This window comes from Schistosoma mansoni, chromosome W (genome assembly GCF_000237925.1).
Source record: "Schistosoma mansoni strain Puerto Rico chromosome W, complete genome".
In the NCBI taxonomy this organism is placed as follows: Eukaryota; Metazoa; Platyhelminthes; class Trematoda; order Strigeidida; family Schistosomatidae; genus Schistosoma; species Schistosoma mansoni.
This window is the reverse complement of record NC_031502.1, coordinates 26,246,926-26,268,189: the sequence shown is the minus strand read 5'-3', so window position 1 is coordinate 26,268,189 and position 21,264 is coordinate 26,246,926. Positions and strand designations below refer to the sequence as shown.

General features: G+C 38.9%; 1 protein-coding gene across 2 annotated transcripts; it reads left to right on the top strand.

Annotated features, from left to right (window-relative positions):
* Nucleotides 1-11,191: 11,191 nt before the first annotated feature.
* Nucleotides 11,192-16,313, top strand: Smp_078310.1 (putative ran-binding protein; the record flags this gene model as incomplete). 2 transcript variants are annotated; one of them, XM_018789155.1, is made up of 3 exons in its annotated part: nt 11,192-13,117; nt 14,836-15,121; nt 16,022-16,313. In XM_018789155.1, 3 exons carry the CDS (start codon nt 11,192-11,194, stop codon nt 16,102-16,104), a joined length of 2,295 nt encoding a protein of 764 aa, XP_018654626.1. In that variant the 3' UTR covers nt 16,105-16,313. The 2 variants fall into 2 exon arrangements, with proteins under 2 accessions (XP_018654626.1, XP_018654627.1); XM_018789156.1 differs by lacking the exon at nt 14,836-15,121 and adding an exon at nt 14,659-14,723.
* Between the last annotated feature and the right edge of the window lie 4,951 nt (nt 16,314-21,264).

The window sequence follows — 21,264 nt, the reverse complement described above, 5'->3', positions numbered from 1 at the left end:
GGGTTGGGGCACAACATTTCAAGCTTCCGAATTTTTAAATCTTGTTCCAAAAGTATCCAGTAGCCTAAACCTCTCCCATATTTTTTTAGGCTTACAGAGAAGGGTGTGAACATATATACTGAACAACTGTGGGGGTTTTCCCAGATTCCTTGGTGTAGTCCAAGGAACTTGCCGTCGATTAACCTTTATGTACAAATTTCTGGATACCTCGAAAGCTGATTCATTTGAGGATTTGGATTCTATTATCGTATCTACTGAGGATGCTGAGTGTGTAATATCTTGTATATCTGCCTTTCAGACGTTTGGTTTGGCTTGGGCTGACGCATCACTGTTGATAGCGATATGGAAATCGAAGACTAGAACTGCATGATCGCTGTTATTCGAGGGTGGCAAATAATCGAGGTGTCTGACGACACTCTCACAATGGGTCAATATCGTATCTAGCAAAGATGATTCGGGACCCACGTCGTACCTAGTTGCTTCTTTCACATGTCGCACTGGGGCACATGTGATGATAGCGTCAACTATCTATTGTTTGAAGGGATTTCTTGACAACTCAATCTTCAGATTTTTCCAGCCTACCGTCGATGCATTAAACTCACTGAAGATTAAAAATCGACCACTTGAAGACCAAGCGTTGAAATCGTGTAGCAAGACCTCATTCACCACACAGTTTGGACTGCTGTGGACTATACCATTCAGCAGCTGCCTTAGTAGCTCTTTTGCCAACTCAATGTCGTGCTGTAAACGAGTTCTGGATTCCGAACTTTCCCAGTCATTTACTCTTTGAACGGCAACTGACCGGTCACTGCGATCAATCTTCAATCTCTCGACTTCTGTTTGTTTAACAACATTTGATCGTTTCTTATTGTTGATCTGTACCTGTTCATCAGATTTCATTGGAGTGTCAATCACAGTTCCGTTGCACACACTATGGATCCTGGATGATTATCGATGACTTGTGTAGTCAGGTTGTTTTTTTCCTGCTAGGAACAGACCTAGCCTTGCGTTTAAGTTTTCAAGGCGTTTCCTACTCGCTGTCTTTTCGAGGATGGGGAAAGTAAGAAACCTCCTTTCTTTAGCCTTTATTTCCAATAGACCTCTTTATAGGCGGTCTTTCATTCGTTGGTCCATGTAAGTATACTCACATGAAGTATATTGCTGTATCCCCAGTCTGGATGTGTTCTTCATCACATATTAGTGGTGACTACGAGAGGATGAGTCAGTGTAGATAATGATGTGACGTCCACGTAAGATCTTAAAGATTTGGTAGTCATATCATGACAAATCCACAATTTTAGGATTGGGTATATTATTAGAACAGTACTAATGACGAAGTTTACCATAATTCTACGGATGACTTCAATCTTCCTGTAGTGAGTTTCGCGGACCTCACATCCGTTGGAGACGAAAACTCTGCTGAAGCTCAATTCTCCAACCTGGGATTGTTCGAAAATGTCAGGTAGGAAACTCGTTAGACAGACAGACACCGTCGCTCTTATCAGAACTATGTGGTATATTAGCGCAATACATTTCGAACAATCTGATCACTGAAACTTATAAATGGATGGAAAGTTCATGGTACAATGAGATCTACTGTAGCCTTGGTGGAAAAAGAGTCTGTCTACATCACCTTAACATTTAAGGCGATTCAAATAGCCTTTTATTGAAATGAAGGCTTAAATCAATCATCAACAAAAAGTGTTGTGCAGCGAAGGTCATTATCAAAGAAAGAACGGAGTCCATGCTACATCCGAAACCTAAAAGATATGGAAACGATTTTGTCACATCCCACAGCGTTTACCAATTTAAATGTGTGTGGTCACACATACATAGGGAGGAGGAATCGTGATCTGAAAGTTAGGGTGTGTGGACATGTGCCAAAATATTTGCAGAAACAAATATAATCAAATGACCCGATGAGAGTAGAGGATAACCATCCATCATGATCTATTGCCAAACATATAATCGAAACCGCCTATAAGAGTGATCTTAGCTCGGCTTTTGTGGTGTTGTATAAAAGTGTAAAAGTGCGTATACTAAGGTTAATTGAAGCCTTAGCCATACTAAAATTCAAACCCCCTTTGTGTATTCAAAAACAGTTTGTTTTCACCTTGAAACTACCCTGGTAATATTAGCTTATTATCCATTGTGATTAGGTTTCAAATTGTTTTCACGTTGCTTTATTATTATTGTCCTTGTCTACTCTTAACTCCGCGTGTAGCTTCTCTGAGGGCTACTGACGGTCCCAAGTCGGGATAAAGGAGGAGGGTTGGGTATGGGGTTAGCGACCCCATCCCGTAGAAAACCGGCTCGCTAAAAAAGCGCCAACCAGAAAAAATCATTCAAACCATTTGAAATCTCTCCTGGGAGTTGAAGGAATAATTATGACGTCTCATGATGAAGGCCGAGTTCCTTCGGAAGTCATGAGGCCGATGCACCTCCTAACAACCAGAGCAACACTATTTATAGGTACATGGAATGTCCGGGCAATATGGGAGACGGTAAGAGTCTTCCGAATTGCTGTACAAATGAGGAAATACAAGCTGAAGGTGCTTGGAATCAGTGAAACACATTGGATACAGGTTGGACAACAACGACTATCTTCTGGAGAGCTTCTGTTCTACTCCGGTTGTGAAGAAGAAAGTGCTCCGCATACACAAGGCGTTGCACTGGTGCTATCCAAACAAACACAAAATGCACTTAAAGGATGGGAATCTCATGGACCACGGATCATCAAAGCCTCCTTCAAAACAAAGAAAGAGGGCATTACAATGAACGTCATCCAAACCTATGCGCCTACCAACGACTACGATGAAGACGTTAAAGATCAATTCTACTGTAGGCTGCAGTCAATCGTCGAGAAGTGCCCAACAAAGGACCTGACCATTCTGATGAGAAATTTAAATGTCAAGGTTGGAATGGACAACACTGGATACGAAGACATCATGGGACGACATGGACTGGAAGTAGGGAACGAAAATGGTGAGAGATTTGCAAATCAATATCAGCCGAACAAGAGCAGAAAAAGCCAATGCACAAGCCGAATACACAGAGGCAAACAAACAAGTGAAGAGGAGCGTCAGAACCGACAAACGTAAATATGTGGAAGATTTAGCAATGACAGCGGAAAAGGCTGCAAGAGAAGGGAACATAAGACAACTGTATGATACAACAAAGAAACTTGCTGGAAATTACCGTAAGCCAGAAAGACCAGTGAAAAGCAAGGAAGGCAAAGTAATCACCGATATTGAAGAACAACGAAACAGGTGGGTAGAACACTTCAAAGAACTCTTGAATCGACCAGCTCCACTGAACTCACCCAACATCGAAGTAGCACCCACAGACCTCCCAATCGATGTTGGCCCACCAACAACTGAAGAGATCGGCATGGCCATCAGACAACTCAAGAGCGGCAAGGCAGCGGGTCTAGATAACATTCCAGCAGAGGCAGTGATAGCAGATGTAGCAGCAACTGCCAAGATACTCCACATTCTCTCCAGTAAGATTTGAGATGAAGAACAAGTACCAACAGACTGGAAATAAGGACTTCTGATCAAGATACCAAAGACAGATGATCTCACCAAGTGTGATAACTACAGAGGAATCACTCTTCTCTCAATACCAGGAAAAGTCTTCAACAGGGTACTGTTAAACAGAATGATTGCGGGGCGGAGACGTGGAGAACTATGAGAGCCATCATCCAGAAGATACAGGTGTTTATCAACAGTTGTCTACGCAAGATACTTCGGATCTGATGGCCAGACACTATCAGCAACAAGTTACTGTGGGAGTGAACAAACCAGATTCCAGTGGAGAAAAAGATCAGGAAGAAGTGCTGTAAGTGGATAGGACACACATTGAGGAAATCACCCAACTGCGTCACAAATCAAGCCTTCATATGGGATCCTGAAGGCCGAAGGAGAAGAGGAAGACCAAAGAACACATTACATCGAGAAATGGTGACAAACATGAAAAGAACGAACAAAAATTGGATGGAACTATAAAGGAAGGTCCAGGACAGAGTTGGTTGGAGAATGCTGGTCGGCGGCCTATGCTGAATTGGTAGTAAAGGGCGTAAGTAAGTAAGTAAGTAGGTCTTCTTTTACCCCCATTTCCAGTCTAGTTGACATTTTATTTTTATATATAAATGCACTTAACAAGTATATGTGTGATCAGATTGTTCGAAATATATTGCGCTAATATATAACATAGTTCTGATAATCTTCGTCTTCTTATTACACTATCGAAAAGTAAACGGGCAACTCAAAAAAGCGAGGAACCCATGCACAAAGGCAATAAGAGAAGACAGGCTTCAGTATCAGGCAAAGCTCATCCATAAATTTATCTCCAATCCGAAAAGCTCATTCCGTTATGCGGCTCCCCTTCGACAAGCCAAAACCGGAGTTTTTCGACTGTTAGGTCATAATAGCCAAAACAACAACAACGGTGACGCCGCTGACCTTCTGGCAGAACAGTACTCTCGGACATTTCAACCGACCCATATTAACTACATTGATGAAAGCTTCACCTGCAACTCAATAAGACTTTCAGAAATGAATCTGAGCTCTGACTTGGTGTACCGGAAACTGCAGCACCCAAAATAGACACTTCTCCTGGTCAGGATATGGTCAATCCTGCTATGCTGAGGGAATCAGCTTCAATCCTTGCAAAACCGCTTGGCGTGATGCTCTCACGTATACTAAACCGAGGCACATTACCAGAAAATTGGAGGGTGGCCCACATCACACTAATTTTCAAATGAGGTCGATGAAGCGAACCTTCGAGCTACCGACCGGTAGCGTTTCTCTCTATATCCTCGAAAATTACGGAGTCCCTGGTATGGGATGGTCTACAAGACTACTTACTATCCATAAACTTATTTTCACCCCAACAACACAGGTTCAGGAAAGGTCACTCATGCATAACCAACCTGCAGATCTCTGTGGACAGATGGACGATCATCCTTGATCTCAAGAGGAGGGTTGACGTCACATACCCTGCTTTCTCAAGGGCTTTTGATCGGGTCAACCATATATGTTTTATCGATAAGCTGAAATGGTTAGGTATCAAATCACCTTTAACTGATTGACTCACCTCATATCTAAAACATCGACATTTGAAGGCTAGAGTTAACTTCACCTTCTCCAAGGCTATGGAATGTCCTAGTGGTGTCTCTCAGGGTCCAGTGCTAGGACCTCTTCTTTTGTTGATTTATGTAAACGACCTTCCACAGCAGATATCGTCAGATTTATTACTTTTCGCTGATGATGTGAAGCTCTGGCGAGAAGTATGGAGCCATAATGATGAACTGGCACTTTAGGAGGATCTGACTCGACTTCGAATTTGGGAAGACGATAACGGACTTACCTCTAACACTTCAAAGTGTAAAGTAGTCCATCTGAGATATGTTACAGCCTACAAATACAACTTGGGGAACTTCCCTCTAGAAGTACCCTAAGTTGAAAAAGATCTAGGAGTGCTGGTACCCTACGATCTGAATTCTTACGCCAACTGTGACAAGAATGTCTTCTGAGCAAATCTTGTACTGGTAAAGTTGAAGCGCATTTTTGGCCAGTTTGACGGAAGAACTTTCTACATAATCTTCAACAGTTTTATTCGTCTCCATTTAGAGTACGGAAACAGTATTTCCTCCCTCACTGCAAAAGGATTAGGACACTCTGGAACGTGTCTAACGGCGAGCCACGAAATCAATTCAGGGACTCAAATTCAAGTCTTATGAAGAGCTCCTCCAATCACTTAACCCTTACTCATTAGAGTACAGGTGTCTTGGAGGTGACTTTCTAATGGCTTACAGTATCCTTAACACCTATGGACACCCCGTTAAACACGTACTTAAGCTTAGTCCCAATACAAATCTTACGGGTAACAACCAGAAACTGGAGACACAACATAGCAGAACGGAGTGTAGACACACCTTCTACCCCTTAGGAATGGTCAAATGTTGTAATTCACTGACGGCTGAGCTAGTTCAGGCGACTTCTCAGAAGTCCTTTAAGAGAAAACTTGATATATTCTTAAGAACTAATGATAACATCTTATCATGAATTGTCATCTGCAAGCTGATTTAGACGAATCTGTTAGATGGTCTCATGATTGGGGCTTGGAAGTTAATTCCAGCAAGATCGTGTTCATGCACATCGAGAACGATATTGGTTACCATTATACCATTAATGATACATCTCTTCCACGCGTTCAAGAGCATAAAGACTTAGGAGTAACTATAAGTCACGACTTGAAAACTACTACGCACTGCAATGCGGCTGCTTCCAAATGTTATCGTGCGATATGGTCACTTCGCCGAGCATTTAAATACTGGAAGACTGGAACTCATTACCAGAACAAGTGGTATCAGCACCATCATTGAACATTTTCAAGAAGAAGCTGGACAATCACTGGAAGGAAATCTGTCGCGATTAACACAGGTTCATCAACCTACTATCCTTATTACTGAAGACCGAAGACTGATGTGATCACACATTGTAGCCAATGTGGTCAATGCAAAATATTGTTGTAATACAATGGTTAGTCGCGCTTGTTACTCGTCAAGGCCACTTGGCACGGTTGGTGAATATAAATTTGACCACTTTTGGACGTAAGCTTATCAGCCTGTTACTGGTCTATTCCCTGTAAACATCTTTATTGTCATACTACCTAATATGATGATGACCTGTGGTAATTAAAAGACTCTGTAGCACAACAATATAAATAGCAAAATAACAGTCAACTCAATATAACTGAAAGAAGTTGAGTATTGAAGCTCCACTTTAGCACGTATTGTATGCTTTGTCCACAATTTCAGTCCGTTGAATGTTTAAGTGTTTTCGGTCACCCTAAAGGCTTGTCGAATTTCCTCCAAATCCATGAACCAGGTCAAGATATCTTGACATGAATGTGCATTTCAGATGGACCACCATCATTTCCCTACTCCTTAGTCCTAGTTTAGTTTTCATGTAATTCGCAGTAACAGTCACATGATGTCGGTATCCTGTGTTTGACAAGTACTCGATCCTTTGTACTTTGATTCATATAGCTGATTAAATTACTTGTTCACACAATTTAATAGTCAAGTACAAGTTTGTTCATTTCACTTTGGGCCACCTATTTTGTGTAAGCTAGTTACACTCTTAGGCTGCTAATACCGATGTAAACGATTTGTGGTTCAAACGCGAGACGTTAAGTTAGCAGTCGTGTGCTAGGCCACCGCTCCTCAGCCTGAGTAAATTAAGTAGTGATTTATAGTCATTACCATCAAGAGAAAATGGAGAGTATGTTGTTGACAAAAGACCTCTTTATGTGGGTCCTATAAAGGATTTACAGTGTCAAGCCTCAGCGTATATTTCATGCAGAAAAGCAGTTGTTATGTAAGGCACTCGATTATCAACAAATTGATCTCAAGTTAGAACAACTCACTCCTGTTTCTTAATCTGGGTGGTATTTTTGGCTGTCACACAACAAACGTTTCTATTAGTCGAAAATGCAAGCTTGTATTTGACAAATCAGTTTCAGTGTAAGAACAGGTGTCTGAGTATAGTGTTAGTGAGATGGTTAGTGTTATTCATTTATTTTATTTTCATTTGGACATATAAATATTGGTACAAGGAGGCACCAGATATGTATGCGCCACACAAAAATTTGTCACTTCATTCGACTGTATGAGGGCTATGATACTGCCCAGGTGCCCAGATCGAAGCAGGTAGCTTTCTTAGGGGCCACACCCCGAGCCTTCGACCTAAAGGTCTGATCCACAAGGCAGTGGAGCATGGTGAGGAGATGCAGTCCCATGGTAGCGGGTGACCAACGATTGGTTCATACGCCATTTGTTCCCTCGGGATTCTGGAGCCCATGTACACCATTGGTTTGGAATCAGGGTTTTTAAACTCATCTAGGTGGACTTTCCGTGTCCACCAACCCAGTTAAAGCGCCGGACATTCGTTTATCATCTTCTCAATTTCGTAAACAACACCCTCGCCACGAGAAGGCAGTGAGTAGGACTTCCCTGGCAGAGGCTGTATACGCGTGGCCGTGTGGGAGCACTTCGAGAGAGTGCGGGCCTTCCCCACTCTCGGCCGTACCAGGGCCTAGCAATGGGGGTCTCTCATTTTATACAACTCATTTGAACGTGCCGACAAATGGGGTACAATCACTTGTTAAGGTAAGCAATTCTACGCTATAATTCTTTGGGACGTTGTTAGCCAGCTGACAAGTCGTGAGATTTTCGGAGTCTCCTGCTGGGGAGCTTAGGGTTGCTCTTTGTTGTGGTTCTGTACTAGAAAATTGTTTGTTCTTATAAGGTTTGTGTCGTACTTGTCTTGAAGACAGGACGTACTAGTGAGTTCTTCAAGTCACTTGATAAACTACCCTGGTCTAGATTTAAAACATGTACTTAAAGGATTTACTATTAAGTGTGCGAGTTCTTCCAACACCCTAGTGGGAATTTCGCCGGGTCCCATATATTTTCCTACGCTGAATTTACTTAATAGACTAATGGCCAACTCTTTTAATGGTCATAATATCTAGAGTATGAGTGACATGGTTCATTTGTGCTCAATGGAAAGGTGTCTACTGTATATACATTGCTAAAGTAATCTGAAAATATCTGACCTTTACCGTAGTTGTCTTCCACGGACGTTTCCATACTACCATTCCTATGCAATCTTGGGACGCTGCACCATTTATACTTCCTTCGATTTGCATACGAGTATAAGCATTTTGGGTATTCTATTGAGTCGTTAACGAGTATTTTTTATACTCTCAGACTTAAATAGGGCAATGGCACAAACATTTATGGCTTCCTAATATTATTACTTGGTCTCATCAGTGCCTAGCAACCTAAATCTCTCTCGAACTTTCCACCAGGAATGAAACTGATAACCATTGGTCTTACGTGCGAGTATTTAACCTCTAGACCATTGAGTTGAAATTCCAATTTAATTTACTAATATTTGAAATTTCTAGTCGTAACTCTGCGGCACTGAATCCCTGCTGATGACAACAGCTGTCTCCACTTTATTGGAATATTCGTAAAAGTAGCAGCTAAGTTGCATAGTTACTCACTAGTCTGTCAGTTAGATGTTTCTAAGGCCTCGCTGTACCTACCATCCCATTACTTTAATTGATGCTTTTACTTGTCCCTGACAGCCATAAATTTGTACAGCAATGTTTCAGTGATATTAATTAGATCGACATACTATTCCGTTTCATTTGATACTCAGACCTTTAGATTCTCAAGTATGTTTGCTGATCAAAAGTAGTTAGAGCTTTCCTTGACCTTCACCCTCGATCCTGGTCCATAATATCTTGGTGGATTGTGCTTATTAGTAACAATACCAAAGACTGCAGCTGTTGTAACAGCCGTTTAGTCGGACTTCTATGTTAAATTTCCAAGATAGACATCTTTTCAAACTTATTACAATATAAATTAAAAATTCAGAAGTTGGTAAGGTTTCCTGAAAAAGTGAAATAGTAATTCACTATCCACCCAGTATACTAAAACGATGTGTAAAACACTTTGGAAAACTCGTCAACTGGTCTTTCACTACCATCCAGTTTGTCACTGTTACCGAGCAATTTCATGAAATGTCACACAAGTCCTCTGAATAGTAATAAAGTTGAAAATCTATGGCTACCCCTGAGTCTAGGTCGGACTAGACCTTGTAAAACGACGGCCAGTCCAGTGTGCTGGAAAGCTAATCTTAGCAGTTGGAGTAATTGTGTATACCACATATTCACTCCTCACCAAGTTCTGGAACACAGAATTACCTACCGATTCCTAACCACAGTTATATTTCTCAACCCCAAAGCAGCGCTCTATTCTGTTGGTTGAGAGATTTTATGGGAGTGCCCATCAATTAAAAGCGCACCACGGTACAGCAGTCTTGTGCAGACAATATACTCGAATACTACTGGTTGAGTCTATGACAAAGTCAAATGAAAATGGAAAATCCTTACGAACACCACTAAATGTTAGTACTTCCAATGACCGTTTGTCATAAGCTCTGACTCAAACAATAGATTTATTTATTTTATAAATCTATTGTTTGAGTCAGAGCTTATGGTAAACGGTCATTGGAAGTGCTAACATTTAATGGTGTTCGTAAGAATTTTTCATTTGATTTTGTCATAGACATATTTTTGGAGAGAACATTTTCACCTAATCTACCAAGAATCAATTTACCAGGAGATTCTCGTTTGAACTTAAACTAAACAGATGATATAGTTCTGTTTCCTGAAAATATTGACAAGATGCATAGTCTTCTGGTAGCCTTGGACGAGAGTGCAAAAATGTCTGGTATGTGTTTCCATCTAAACACAAAATGTTACTTCAAGATAGATTTGTGCTGACACCTAGACCAATGATAGGTAGTGAAGTAGTTGAGTGGGTCGACCGGTTCACTTATTTTAGGAATCTCTTCAGTCCTGGAAGGCCTTTATTTGACGAAATCTGTTTGCTTGCCCACTAAAGGACAGATTTACTCTGTAGCAGTTTGCTTCGTTCTACTTAATGGCTGGAGCGTGACCTTTTTAAAACAGGATGTTCGTAGGTCACTAGTATTCAATCGTATGTGTTTTTGAAGCAATGCTCGTTTGTGTTGGGACCATTAAGTTGGCAATTCTGAGGTTAGATGCATAGTACTAAGTTAACATGACAAACCAATTAAATTAGTGGGTGCTTACCTACTGAGATGGTTGGGACATGTATAATGTATCCCCACCCACCAACTATTGTATTTCGTACTAAAAGTGCAATAAAATTACCGTTACTTTGCAATTTTTCAACTTCTTAGTGTGTGTGATTCATTTTGATACATCAAAGGTTAAACGGGCTGAAAACGTTAAGCGGTTACGATTGTCACAAGAAAATTTTTACTGGCTAAAAGTTAACGATGTATCATGTAGATGCTTAAGCCCTTGGTTACCAGAATAGTGACTTAGATGCCGGTTTTAAAAATAGGATAAATTCAACCAGTGTTCTTAGGTCATGCGCGACAGGGTTTAGTCAGCTTAAAACTGACAGTTTGTAGTCTTGTACATAAAATCCCAAATGATATTGTCCTCCCAAATATGTCAGATAGTTTTTCTTCATAGCTGCTTATTTTAAACCTCCCACAAATTTGAGTATATTCAGTTAGTGTTCCTTTTTTTTGTAGAGAAATTGAATTTGTTCATTATGGAAAGTAATGCTAATCTGGAAGAAGTTCAAATTAACGTCAATGGGACAAATCATCCTCAGGCTAAATCGATAGAACAGAATTTTTCTAGTTCAATACCCAATCATTCTGTTTCTTGCACAGAAGCTTCCACTGTGTCACTTGAAACACCAAATGATTTGCCTAAGTCACCTACCATTCTGTCAAGTTCTACTGTAACTAAGAAAGAAATTCCGTCCGACTATGTTTTTGGGTCTAATATTTCATCACGTGTTGTGAATGCTGATGTGTCGAAAGGTGCCTCAGTTAATTTATGGACATCAACATCTGCAAGTCATGATTCCGCCTCTTGTGTTTTTACCACACTGGCCAAAGCAGTCACTGCTTCTCAAGCGAACTTCAAGGATTCGAAAAATTTGGAGGATTCCGCAAAAGAAGTAGCTGAGGATAAGCGGAAGGAAACATTAACGTTAGCAGAAGTCGACCTAGTTACTGGTGAAGAAGGGGAAATCCCAATCATTCGACAACACTGCCGAGCTCATATTTTCGATGCTAATAAGCAGAAGTGGAATAATCTTGGAGCTGTTCATTTCCATCTAAATGATATTCCCAACGACAGTGTGCAAGGGAATAACAATGCTTCCTGCAGGTCACGGATAGTAGTGCGTTTAGTGTCTACGCGCAGATTGTTGATTAATACTCTTATTTGGTCTCAAATGCCTGCTGCTCTAGTTGACTCACGAACTTTGAGGATAGGTGCAATTAATGAGGAAGGACATATCAAAAATTATCTTTTTGGATTTCCGCCGGATGAATCGGCTTCAAAAATATTTGAAATGATAAGTTTTAGAAAGTCAAACGCTACTACTCTCCCGTATGAAATTTATCATGACATAGCACCTGTTTCAAACAAAGATAAGGTGACTGGTTGTAAGCGTCAGTTAGAAATTCAAGCGAAAGCAGATGTAGATTGCTCACTTAATGTGCCCCCGAAAATAGCTAATACTAATATCCTTTCACCTACACCAAGTGTGGTTGTATTTCCAAAAACTAATGTATTTAGACCATCGGTATTCGCTCCAGTTTGTAAAGATTCTTCCAATAATTCATCGACCCCAAATCACTCCTGTCATGTGGGAGAACTACAGTTTCGCAATTCACCGTTGGATAACGTTGTTAAACGTCTCTGTGAAAGCAATCCATCTGGTAGCTCTGAATCTTCTACACTTCCATGTAATAACAAAGTAACTGAACCCCCGAAGTTGTCATCGAGCGTAAATTCTCAGAATATGCCTATCAGTTCGGTTTCAAGTAATCAATGTACCGATTTCATATTCGGCCATAACGTTTCGGAACGCGTCACAAATGCTTCTTTATCTACAGTCGTTAACCGTGATATCTCTGGCAAGGATCTTCCAGTAGAGTCTTCAGAGTCAAACGACCACAGTTTGTCTCCGGAAAAAGAAGAGAGTGTAGATGCTTCTGAAACTGGTGAGCATTGTACTGTTCTTCCTAGTAAACAAACACTAGAAGAATCTGCCGCTGCAGTGACTTCTGAGATGCTCGAAAAGTCGACTTATCTCTTAGCTAATCTTCCAGAATCTCCTATTCTCACTGGAGAAGAAGGAGAATACCTTACTCTGAAAGCTTACTGTCACTTTTATTGTTTTGATCGTCACAAACATGAGTGGGTTGGTCGTGGACAGGCTTACATTCACTTGAATGACGTTGCAATGAAATCTTCATCGTCACCTAGTCAAGTCTCCCCTTTTCCATCTGGACCGCCTGCACGATCTCGTTTAGTAATCCGCACGTGCCAAACATTGAAACTTTTGGCCAATGTTCCTATCTGGTCCGGTCTGAACGTTGCTATGGCTGATGAACGCTCTATTCGTCTGACTACAGTCTGTCATCCGTCAGAAACTTTGAATGATTCTCAAAATAAGGTGAGCTAGTACCTCTCTCAATTTCATCTTCTAGTTACGTATACTAATATCCATATCAGTTACCAGTGATTGGACAGATTTGATTAGCATTTCTTAATATGTACCTCCGATCATTCTGTTCATCTACACTGTCTTTGGATAAGTTGTAATATATTCCTTCCTAATATTGTGTATCAGTGACAATACACCCAATAAATTGACCCTCATCCTGTTGACTGTTTGACTTAATCTAGCTTCTATGCCATCAGAAGTCATGTGTGTGATAGAAATCGCTAGTCGTGTATTGTCTTTTAATTCTTTTCCTGAGAAGCGACGATCATCTCCAACCACTGTGTGTAAAACATGAGCTCCTGCCCCATCGCCTTGTAGATTAGACCTCTTGGTCAAAGGCCCGGGGGGTGGCCCCCTAAAAAAGCCACTTGCTTCGGTTTGGACGCCCAAGCAGTACTCCAGCCCCCATACAAATCAAGTGACGAAGTGTGGCGCATATATGTTTGGTGCCCCTTGTACCAATGGTTATGCATTCGAATAAATAGATAGAGCCCCTAATTTCAATAATCAGAAATTATTGAAAGCATCTACATTTCAGTGATAACTTACGAACGGTTGCCATTCCAATTGCTGAGGATTGTAATTCACTGTGTATCATCTTATATCAAAGCATATTCTTTTTCAATTATCTATAAAACATGCTCGTAATATGTTTTATTTTCAAGCATAAGATTGTATAGTGGTAACAACAGTTTGTTCTGGGTTAAACTGGTACATGGAACTAAGATCAAACTGTTGTTCGTCAGTTTTTTTTAAGAAGTTTCAATTTATTAACTGACACGTTAGTCTAGTTGAATATCTTCATTTAAGATGTCATATGCTTTTGATTAATAGCTTTTTATTTGTCACTGATGTTTTCCCAATAAATAATATAGTTGCGACTTCATTTGAAAGGGAAGATCGGAATTGAATATACATATCATACAATGTGTCCCACAAGTCAGGGCTTAGATACTGGTATGACAGTACTAACGATACACAGTTTCCTAGATCCTGACGACTACGATTGGTTTAAACTTTGTAATTATACCGTTAAGTGCCCAAAGGACTGTATACATATTACCAGCAGTAACACAACCTTCACGATTAAACGGTCTTTTTTTAATTGTAATGTTAAGAATACTTAATGATAATTGTCAGCAGAAAGCGTGTTTTTTAAGCTTTACTGGTGACATTTTATACTATTGCTAATACAAACTGAACTCAAGCTAATCGTACATTGAAGAAATGGCATATTGGTTAAATCTTGTTTGGTAATGATGAATCACTTAATAGAATTGTAACTGTGTGTGTTTTTATATACTAATCGTAATTTCATTTGTGTGGAAGTTGTAGGTTATTAGTTCGATTATTTGAATCATTCACTAGGTTTGAAGGACATTCTTCAGACAGACAAGTAGTTATATTCAATAGGTGTAGCTTATATTGTATTACTACATGACCTTACACTGTGTAACAATCATAATATCTTTATTTATCTTATCGATCAGCTTCTATAAACAGGACATGATTACAATGTGGATAAGTCCTAGACCGTCGGACCACTATCATAACTGTAAGTTGTAAGGAACAGCTATTATGGAAAACATTTTTTGTGTGTAACTGTACTAATCTACTACATCTATTCACGTAGTTGACCATGTTTGCTTTTCCTTTTGTCTGCATAGCCTTCATGTTCTATAGATTCAGTTGTTACAAAACCAGAATTTTGTGCTTATCTACTTGTTATGCATTCACATAAAGAAGCTGACCGTCTTTTTCAAGCTCTTAATTCGCGTATAAACACTTTTACTAGTCGTTTAAACGCTAAACCTACATATCTTCACGAAACAAATAGTGCATCCAACAGTCCTGGTGATTTTTCCTCTATTTATTCCCGTACACATGGTCATCTTGAGGAAGGTGATGACTCTCCTAGTACTAGTAAAGTTGATGAGGAAAACCTACGACCATGTAAGTTTTTCCGTGTGATTTTTGAGGATTGAATTTGTAAACAGTGGTTCACAAGTACATATATGTTGCGAAATCTTTGTTATCAGTTAAAAGGTGTGTGCAGCTCATACTTCATGAAACTAGCCATGTTAGGCATTTTACTTTCCTCCGTTAGTTCTGGACTATCACTTGATAGAAATTGTTAACAATCGTGTGCAGGAATGTAGATCTATACTTCACTAAATGACGATTATATGTCGTTTACGTTTGCTTCTAGTCAAAGTTAATTATTTTCAACACAGATATCCTTACAATCATCGAAAATCAACCATTACACACCTACTTTAAGAGTGAATAGTCGAACAATCCTATTGGTCGCTATACAATTGACAGGTGTTCAAGTTACATCCGTACGTGGAGTTATCCAGTAACATATAGGTAACAGCCAACACATAATTCCTTATTACTTTTAGTTTTTGTTTGGCTGCTATTACTTTGTGATTATATGACTGTTTCAAGTAAATAGAATCCCTTCAATCCGAATGACCAAGAAAATAGATCCCTTTTCTCGACAGGTTATGGTATTAACGAATGATCATAATTACTATAGCTATTACGGGACAAGCAACTGGATTTTGCAAATCATTGACATGAATCCTTTAGTAATAACTAATACTCGTTAACAAAAATGTAGTTACTGTAATTCACTACCTTAACGTTTAAAACGATTAGTAGTGAGTTTGAATCCCACTGAGAATACCTATCCACATTAAACGTAACACACATCGTAAATGACAAACTTTTATATATACTCAGTATTCCAATATTAGCTAAAGAGTTCAGTTCAATAAATCGCCAATAAAAATATCGAAAATCCAACAATCATTATCTTCCATTACTATTTGCTCTCACCTATTATAGACATGAAGTTAGAAATTGACGAACCTCCAAAAGATGCGAATTCTCAATCTATGGGTTTCACAACACCTGACAATTTGAATTGATCTGTCAAGAGAAAATTACAAGATTTTTGATCATATCCTAATGTATTTTAATAACTTTTCTTCAAGTAATCCCGTTGCGAGAAATGTGCTATAATCTATAAAATATTACATGTATCGTTCATATGTATACGTACATTTATGAAGTTTCCTCCTATTATATACATATACATGTCTATTTATTATGCTGATATCATACAATCTTTAATATCAAGGTTTTGTTTGTTATTTCAACTTATTCGTCTAATACACTAGTTAACTCTGTGTTTTAATATTAGAAACTAGTAAACAAATAACTAATCAAGTATTTATTTCTGTTCGTTTTGACTTTTTCAGAATTAATTTATTCACTGACTATACTGTTAAATGTTTCAAAGATTCGTTTTTAAGAAAAGTAGTTGTAGCTACATCATGAACACAGATGTATTTGTAAGAAAAAAGGGTAAAAACACAGCAATCTAGCATTTTCTTGTTTTACTTTATGGTTACTTGATTATTATTCCACAATAGAGAGTCGTAACATTCATTGGCAGAGAATATTGAACACTTAATTGTTCCTGCTTTAGATTGGTTACCTGAATCCATTCAACTTTTTGTGCTGATACTCGTACTATATCATAATAGCTCCATTTCTCATAGCGTACTTCGTTTCTAAGCCGATTTTATATTTTTCTCATGACACAAGATTTACGAACTTCTATTTGTGTTTTGTGCAATTGTCCTCGATCAGATGTTCAAAGAAGTAGCAGTAACTTAGAGTACCAGTAGTTTTTCGTTAACTAAATGTCAAGAAACAATCCATTTGTTTATAATTATATATACACGGATACTCTTCCATATTGCTAAATACCAGTGTTTTCGATAGACAAATAAAATATTTAGCTCTTATTACACAACTTTTATGCATTGGAATAATAGTAAACAATTATGGTTTCCTTTACTTCCCAACAACACTGAACTTAATCAATAAACAAATTTTTCTCCAAAACACCGTCTTTAATATTTTAGAATAACCGGCGACTACCACTGAAGTTGATAAGTTTGGAGTGATTAGGTATATGGATTTAAGGAATAAGGCAGTCTTCCCATGAATTTATGTGTATAATATTTAGTTTCTAACGTGCAGTGACTTGATTGTTAATGTAATTGACTTTCAATCTTTATCTAACAGATGCGAAACCAGGCTTGTCAGTTTTTGTTTCAGCATCTGGTTAGTATCACGAGTTCTTCCATATAAGACGTGTGGCTCAAATCCGGGTACATGAAACTGTCTTTGGTAGGTTCTGATAAAACTAGAATCTAGACTGGATGAGTCATATGAATTCGGGCGTCAGACAATTGATCTACCGATTATAAACAGGTAACCTATGTGTGATGTTAATTGGCCATCTAGATTACATTATATCACATTATTACGATAGTTCGTCCATCAATTGAACGATTTATCATTTCATAATCCTTGTGCTCAAATTACCCATATATTAGTTGAATTGATATGCTTTTAAGACCTCTAGCGCATTATGATTAGTTATCTGATTAAAAAAAGTTCGTACATGCTAACCGATCATTAGTGACAGTTTGTCAAACAACAGCGAGAAGGAATTTGATGTATACACAAGCTATAAATCGAAAAGAAATCATCCACGTGATCTAAGAAATTTGAAGCTAGGTAGTGCAACCGTTGTCGAAATACATTTGAATATACTTGGTTCAAAATCCAAGGCACTGCAGGAATTCCCCATATTTTCTACATGATGCTTAATGTCTCAGGAATAAAATGGTTACTACTAAAAATTTGATATGTGGCCTCACAACTGGCATTTTGAGGAATTGATTTTCCTGTTTCTAATCACCAGTGAGTCAAGAAAAGTCTTGGAAATATTTATAAACCAATGTCCTGTGTTACACTAAGCGTTAGAGCAGAAATGAAACAAATCGTTTGGATCCTTATTAACTGTGGATTGCATGCTGTTGGGTTAAAAGGCTCCATCAATGACGAGAAAAGAGTAGAAAATGATCCTTATATTCTCAATAAATGGGATCCGACAGAAAATGTGACAACTGGGGACTTGAGTGCATAGGTCGATGGTCTAAGCACAGAGTCGTTTGGGTAACAAATGGCGGTTCGTTATCCGCAAACTAAGTAATGGGAGAAACGTCATTGAGATATAACGCGAGTTCAATATCATGCTGGTTCGTAACCTCGAACTCTGCACAGTGCATTTCTATAGTTCTACGGATTTTGTTGAGATAAAGTTTTCTTAGCTAGGTGGTTTACTCGCAAGGTTTTCGTTGTTTTTCTAGACAACACGATTCAGATAGAAGTAAGCCATGAGAATTTCTCCACAAGTGACTGGCAATTTGTCCAATCAATCTTGAAGTTGACTAATGATTGTTGACACTTGTTCTGCCATAGTTTGAACATCTATTTTGATTGTCTTCCTTTTTGAGCTTATGCTTGTTTATGATTTTTCTTATTAGTTGGAAACTTAAGTTTATTACACCTTGCCTATTGATTACTGACTGGTCTAGGCGCTGAGCTTCTGTAGATCATTCGGTCTTCTCCGTCCAATATTTTGAAGTGTTCCCAGTAGGATATTTGTCAACAGTTATCCATATATATTGGCGCTTTATCACCTGTAATGTTTTTCGCGATTGTTTACAGATAGTATCCGACTTACCTTCTTTTATTATTTCGTCTCTGTCTTTGCACGAAATCAGTTGAGGCGATGTTATTGCTTATGATTGACGCCTATTCCTAATGACCTCAATAATCAGGTCGAAATTTCTGATATCCTTCAGCTTGTCTTCACTCTTTTGTATGGAGCTTGCATACAATTGATTTTGTGAGTTGTTCCTATTTTAGTTAATTTCTGTGTCGGTTGGTTTTCAGTACGCTTTAGCCCTTAGTTTCACAGTATTAATCCTAGTGTTCAACACATTCAAGTATAATAATTTGTTATTTAGCATCAGGCCCCCAAATACCCTGGTACGATCGAGAGTGGGGAGAATCCGCTCTCTCTCTCGAAGTGCTCTCACACGGCCACGTGTATATAGCCTCTGCCAGGGAAGTCCTACTCACTGCCTTCTCGTGGCGAGGGTGTTGTCTACGAAATTGAGAGGACGAAAAGCGAATGTCCGGCGCTTTAACTGGGTTGGTGGACACGGAAAGTCCACCTCGATGAGTTTAAAAACCCTGATTCCAAACCAATGGTGTACATGGGCTCCAGCATCCCGAGGGAACAAATGGCGTATGAACCAATCGTTGGTCACCCGCTACCATGGGACTGCATCTCCTCACCATGCTCCACTGCCTTGTGGATCAGACCTTTAGGTCGAAGGCTCCGGGTGTGGCCTTCTAAGAATACCATCTGCTTCAGTTTGGGCATCTGGGCAGTATCACAGTACTCACACAAATCGAATGAGATTTGTGTGGTGTATATGTATCTGGTGCTTCCTTGCACCAATATTTATGTGTTTAAGTAAATAAAATAAATTTAGCATCAGTCCTTGAAGTCACTAACTTCTAGCCTTAGCCATGTTGGTAGATGCAGACTAATTGATTAGGGTCCGTGTGACTATTGTAACCAATGGTTGGAGACTCTGGGTGACATGGCTTAAAATCGATCACAATGGCGTCGGTGTATACACTCTGTCTTTCCTTAAACTGTGAAATTAAAATTGCTTTATATCTTTCTACTAACTAATTCTTTCTTCCTGTACTTTATCCTTATTCACAATCCTTCTTCTATATATTACTACCATTGATGTAACTACTATGAATTCGGTGTTCATCTTGTTGTGCTAATGAGGTGTGGCAATTTCGACCGATGCATATATGTGCCTGGTCCTACGTTGTAGTTGGCTGGCTAACTGACTTGGACTTTCTATAAAAAAAGAGTTGGTTTAGAAGGTCTATTAATATTTTGAGGACTGTTGGGGATTAGTGCTGTAATCACAGGATGCAGCTCTCATCCTCAAAATACAAGTATGTTCGCAGGAACGTATCCCAGTCTTCGTTCTTTGTAATAAACCTTTGGAAGTAGTCAAGTTTTTGTCACTAGGTAGTTGTATGAGTGCTGGTAATGGCTTGTTAGATAAGATCAATCTAAGTATGGTAAGAGTCAGAGTAGCTGATGACAATCTCAGACGTTGTGATGTTATCCTGGCTATTAAATGTCATGTTTACCAAGGATCTCTAGGAAATTTTCTATTCTACGCTTGTAAAACCTAAACTTTCCCAGCTGCGGATGTTCGAGGACTGTATTCAGTCGTTGTCTTTGACGAATAGGTCACATCCTACGGTAACAAGATGTTGGTGCTTAGTGAATAATTCAACTAATGTGATAATCATGCAGCACCGACTGCGGTGGCTTGTTCATGCTTTACAAGTGTCATCTTATCTCTTCACAACATCAATTCTTTTTGCCAGAATTTATGTTCTGTCAATAAGCAGACAAAGTAGCTCACTGTCATTTTTACAATACGGTTAGATACTTCTAGACGTTAATAGATGTTTTACTGAGGATTTTGATAGATATAACTGTACGTGTGAAACTTATCCCAACTGGAAATAGTTTGGAGGTAATCATAGTTCTAAATTTATGGATTACACAATTTTGTATGTAGTTTTATAGTGTTGCGAGCTTGAGTATGTTTGAATGAGATAATTTCACGGAGCATGTTTATAAATGAGTCTACTATTTGATCAATTTTTCCTCGAGTTTGTGTATACTCATTAGCATCCTATTGACTATCTACTTTGTGACCATCAACGATTTACAGTCGATTTCCTAACCACTCTAACACGATGAAAAACGAGTGGTCACAAAATCTCAGATTAACTTCACCATTTAACCTATTCAAAGTGGGAGATAAACAAAAACATCTTGTATCTGATCTAATCCTTAGTTTAAAAATTTTAGGCTAGATTTACGATTTCTTATTACTTGATTTAGGCTCCATACCAATTACGAATACACAGGTTGGTAGTAATAGACAAATGATTCGCACATGTAATCAGGATAACTTTATTTTCTAACATTTATATTCGTCCAGAAAACTGAAGTCGTTTAGAATAGGCGCATGATTAAAGTATGCGCTTATTCCTTATATTCTCAATTGTCAGGATATACCATCTTCCTACCGAAAATGCTTGTGTTC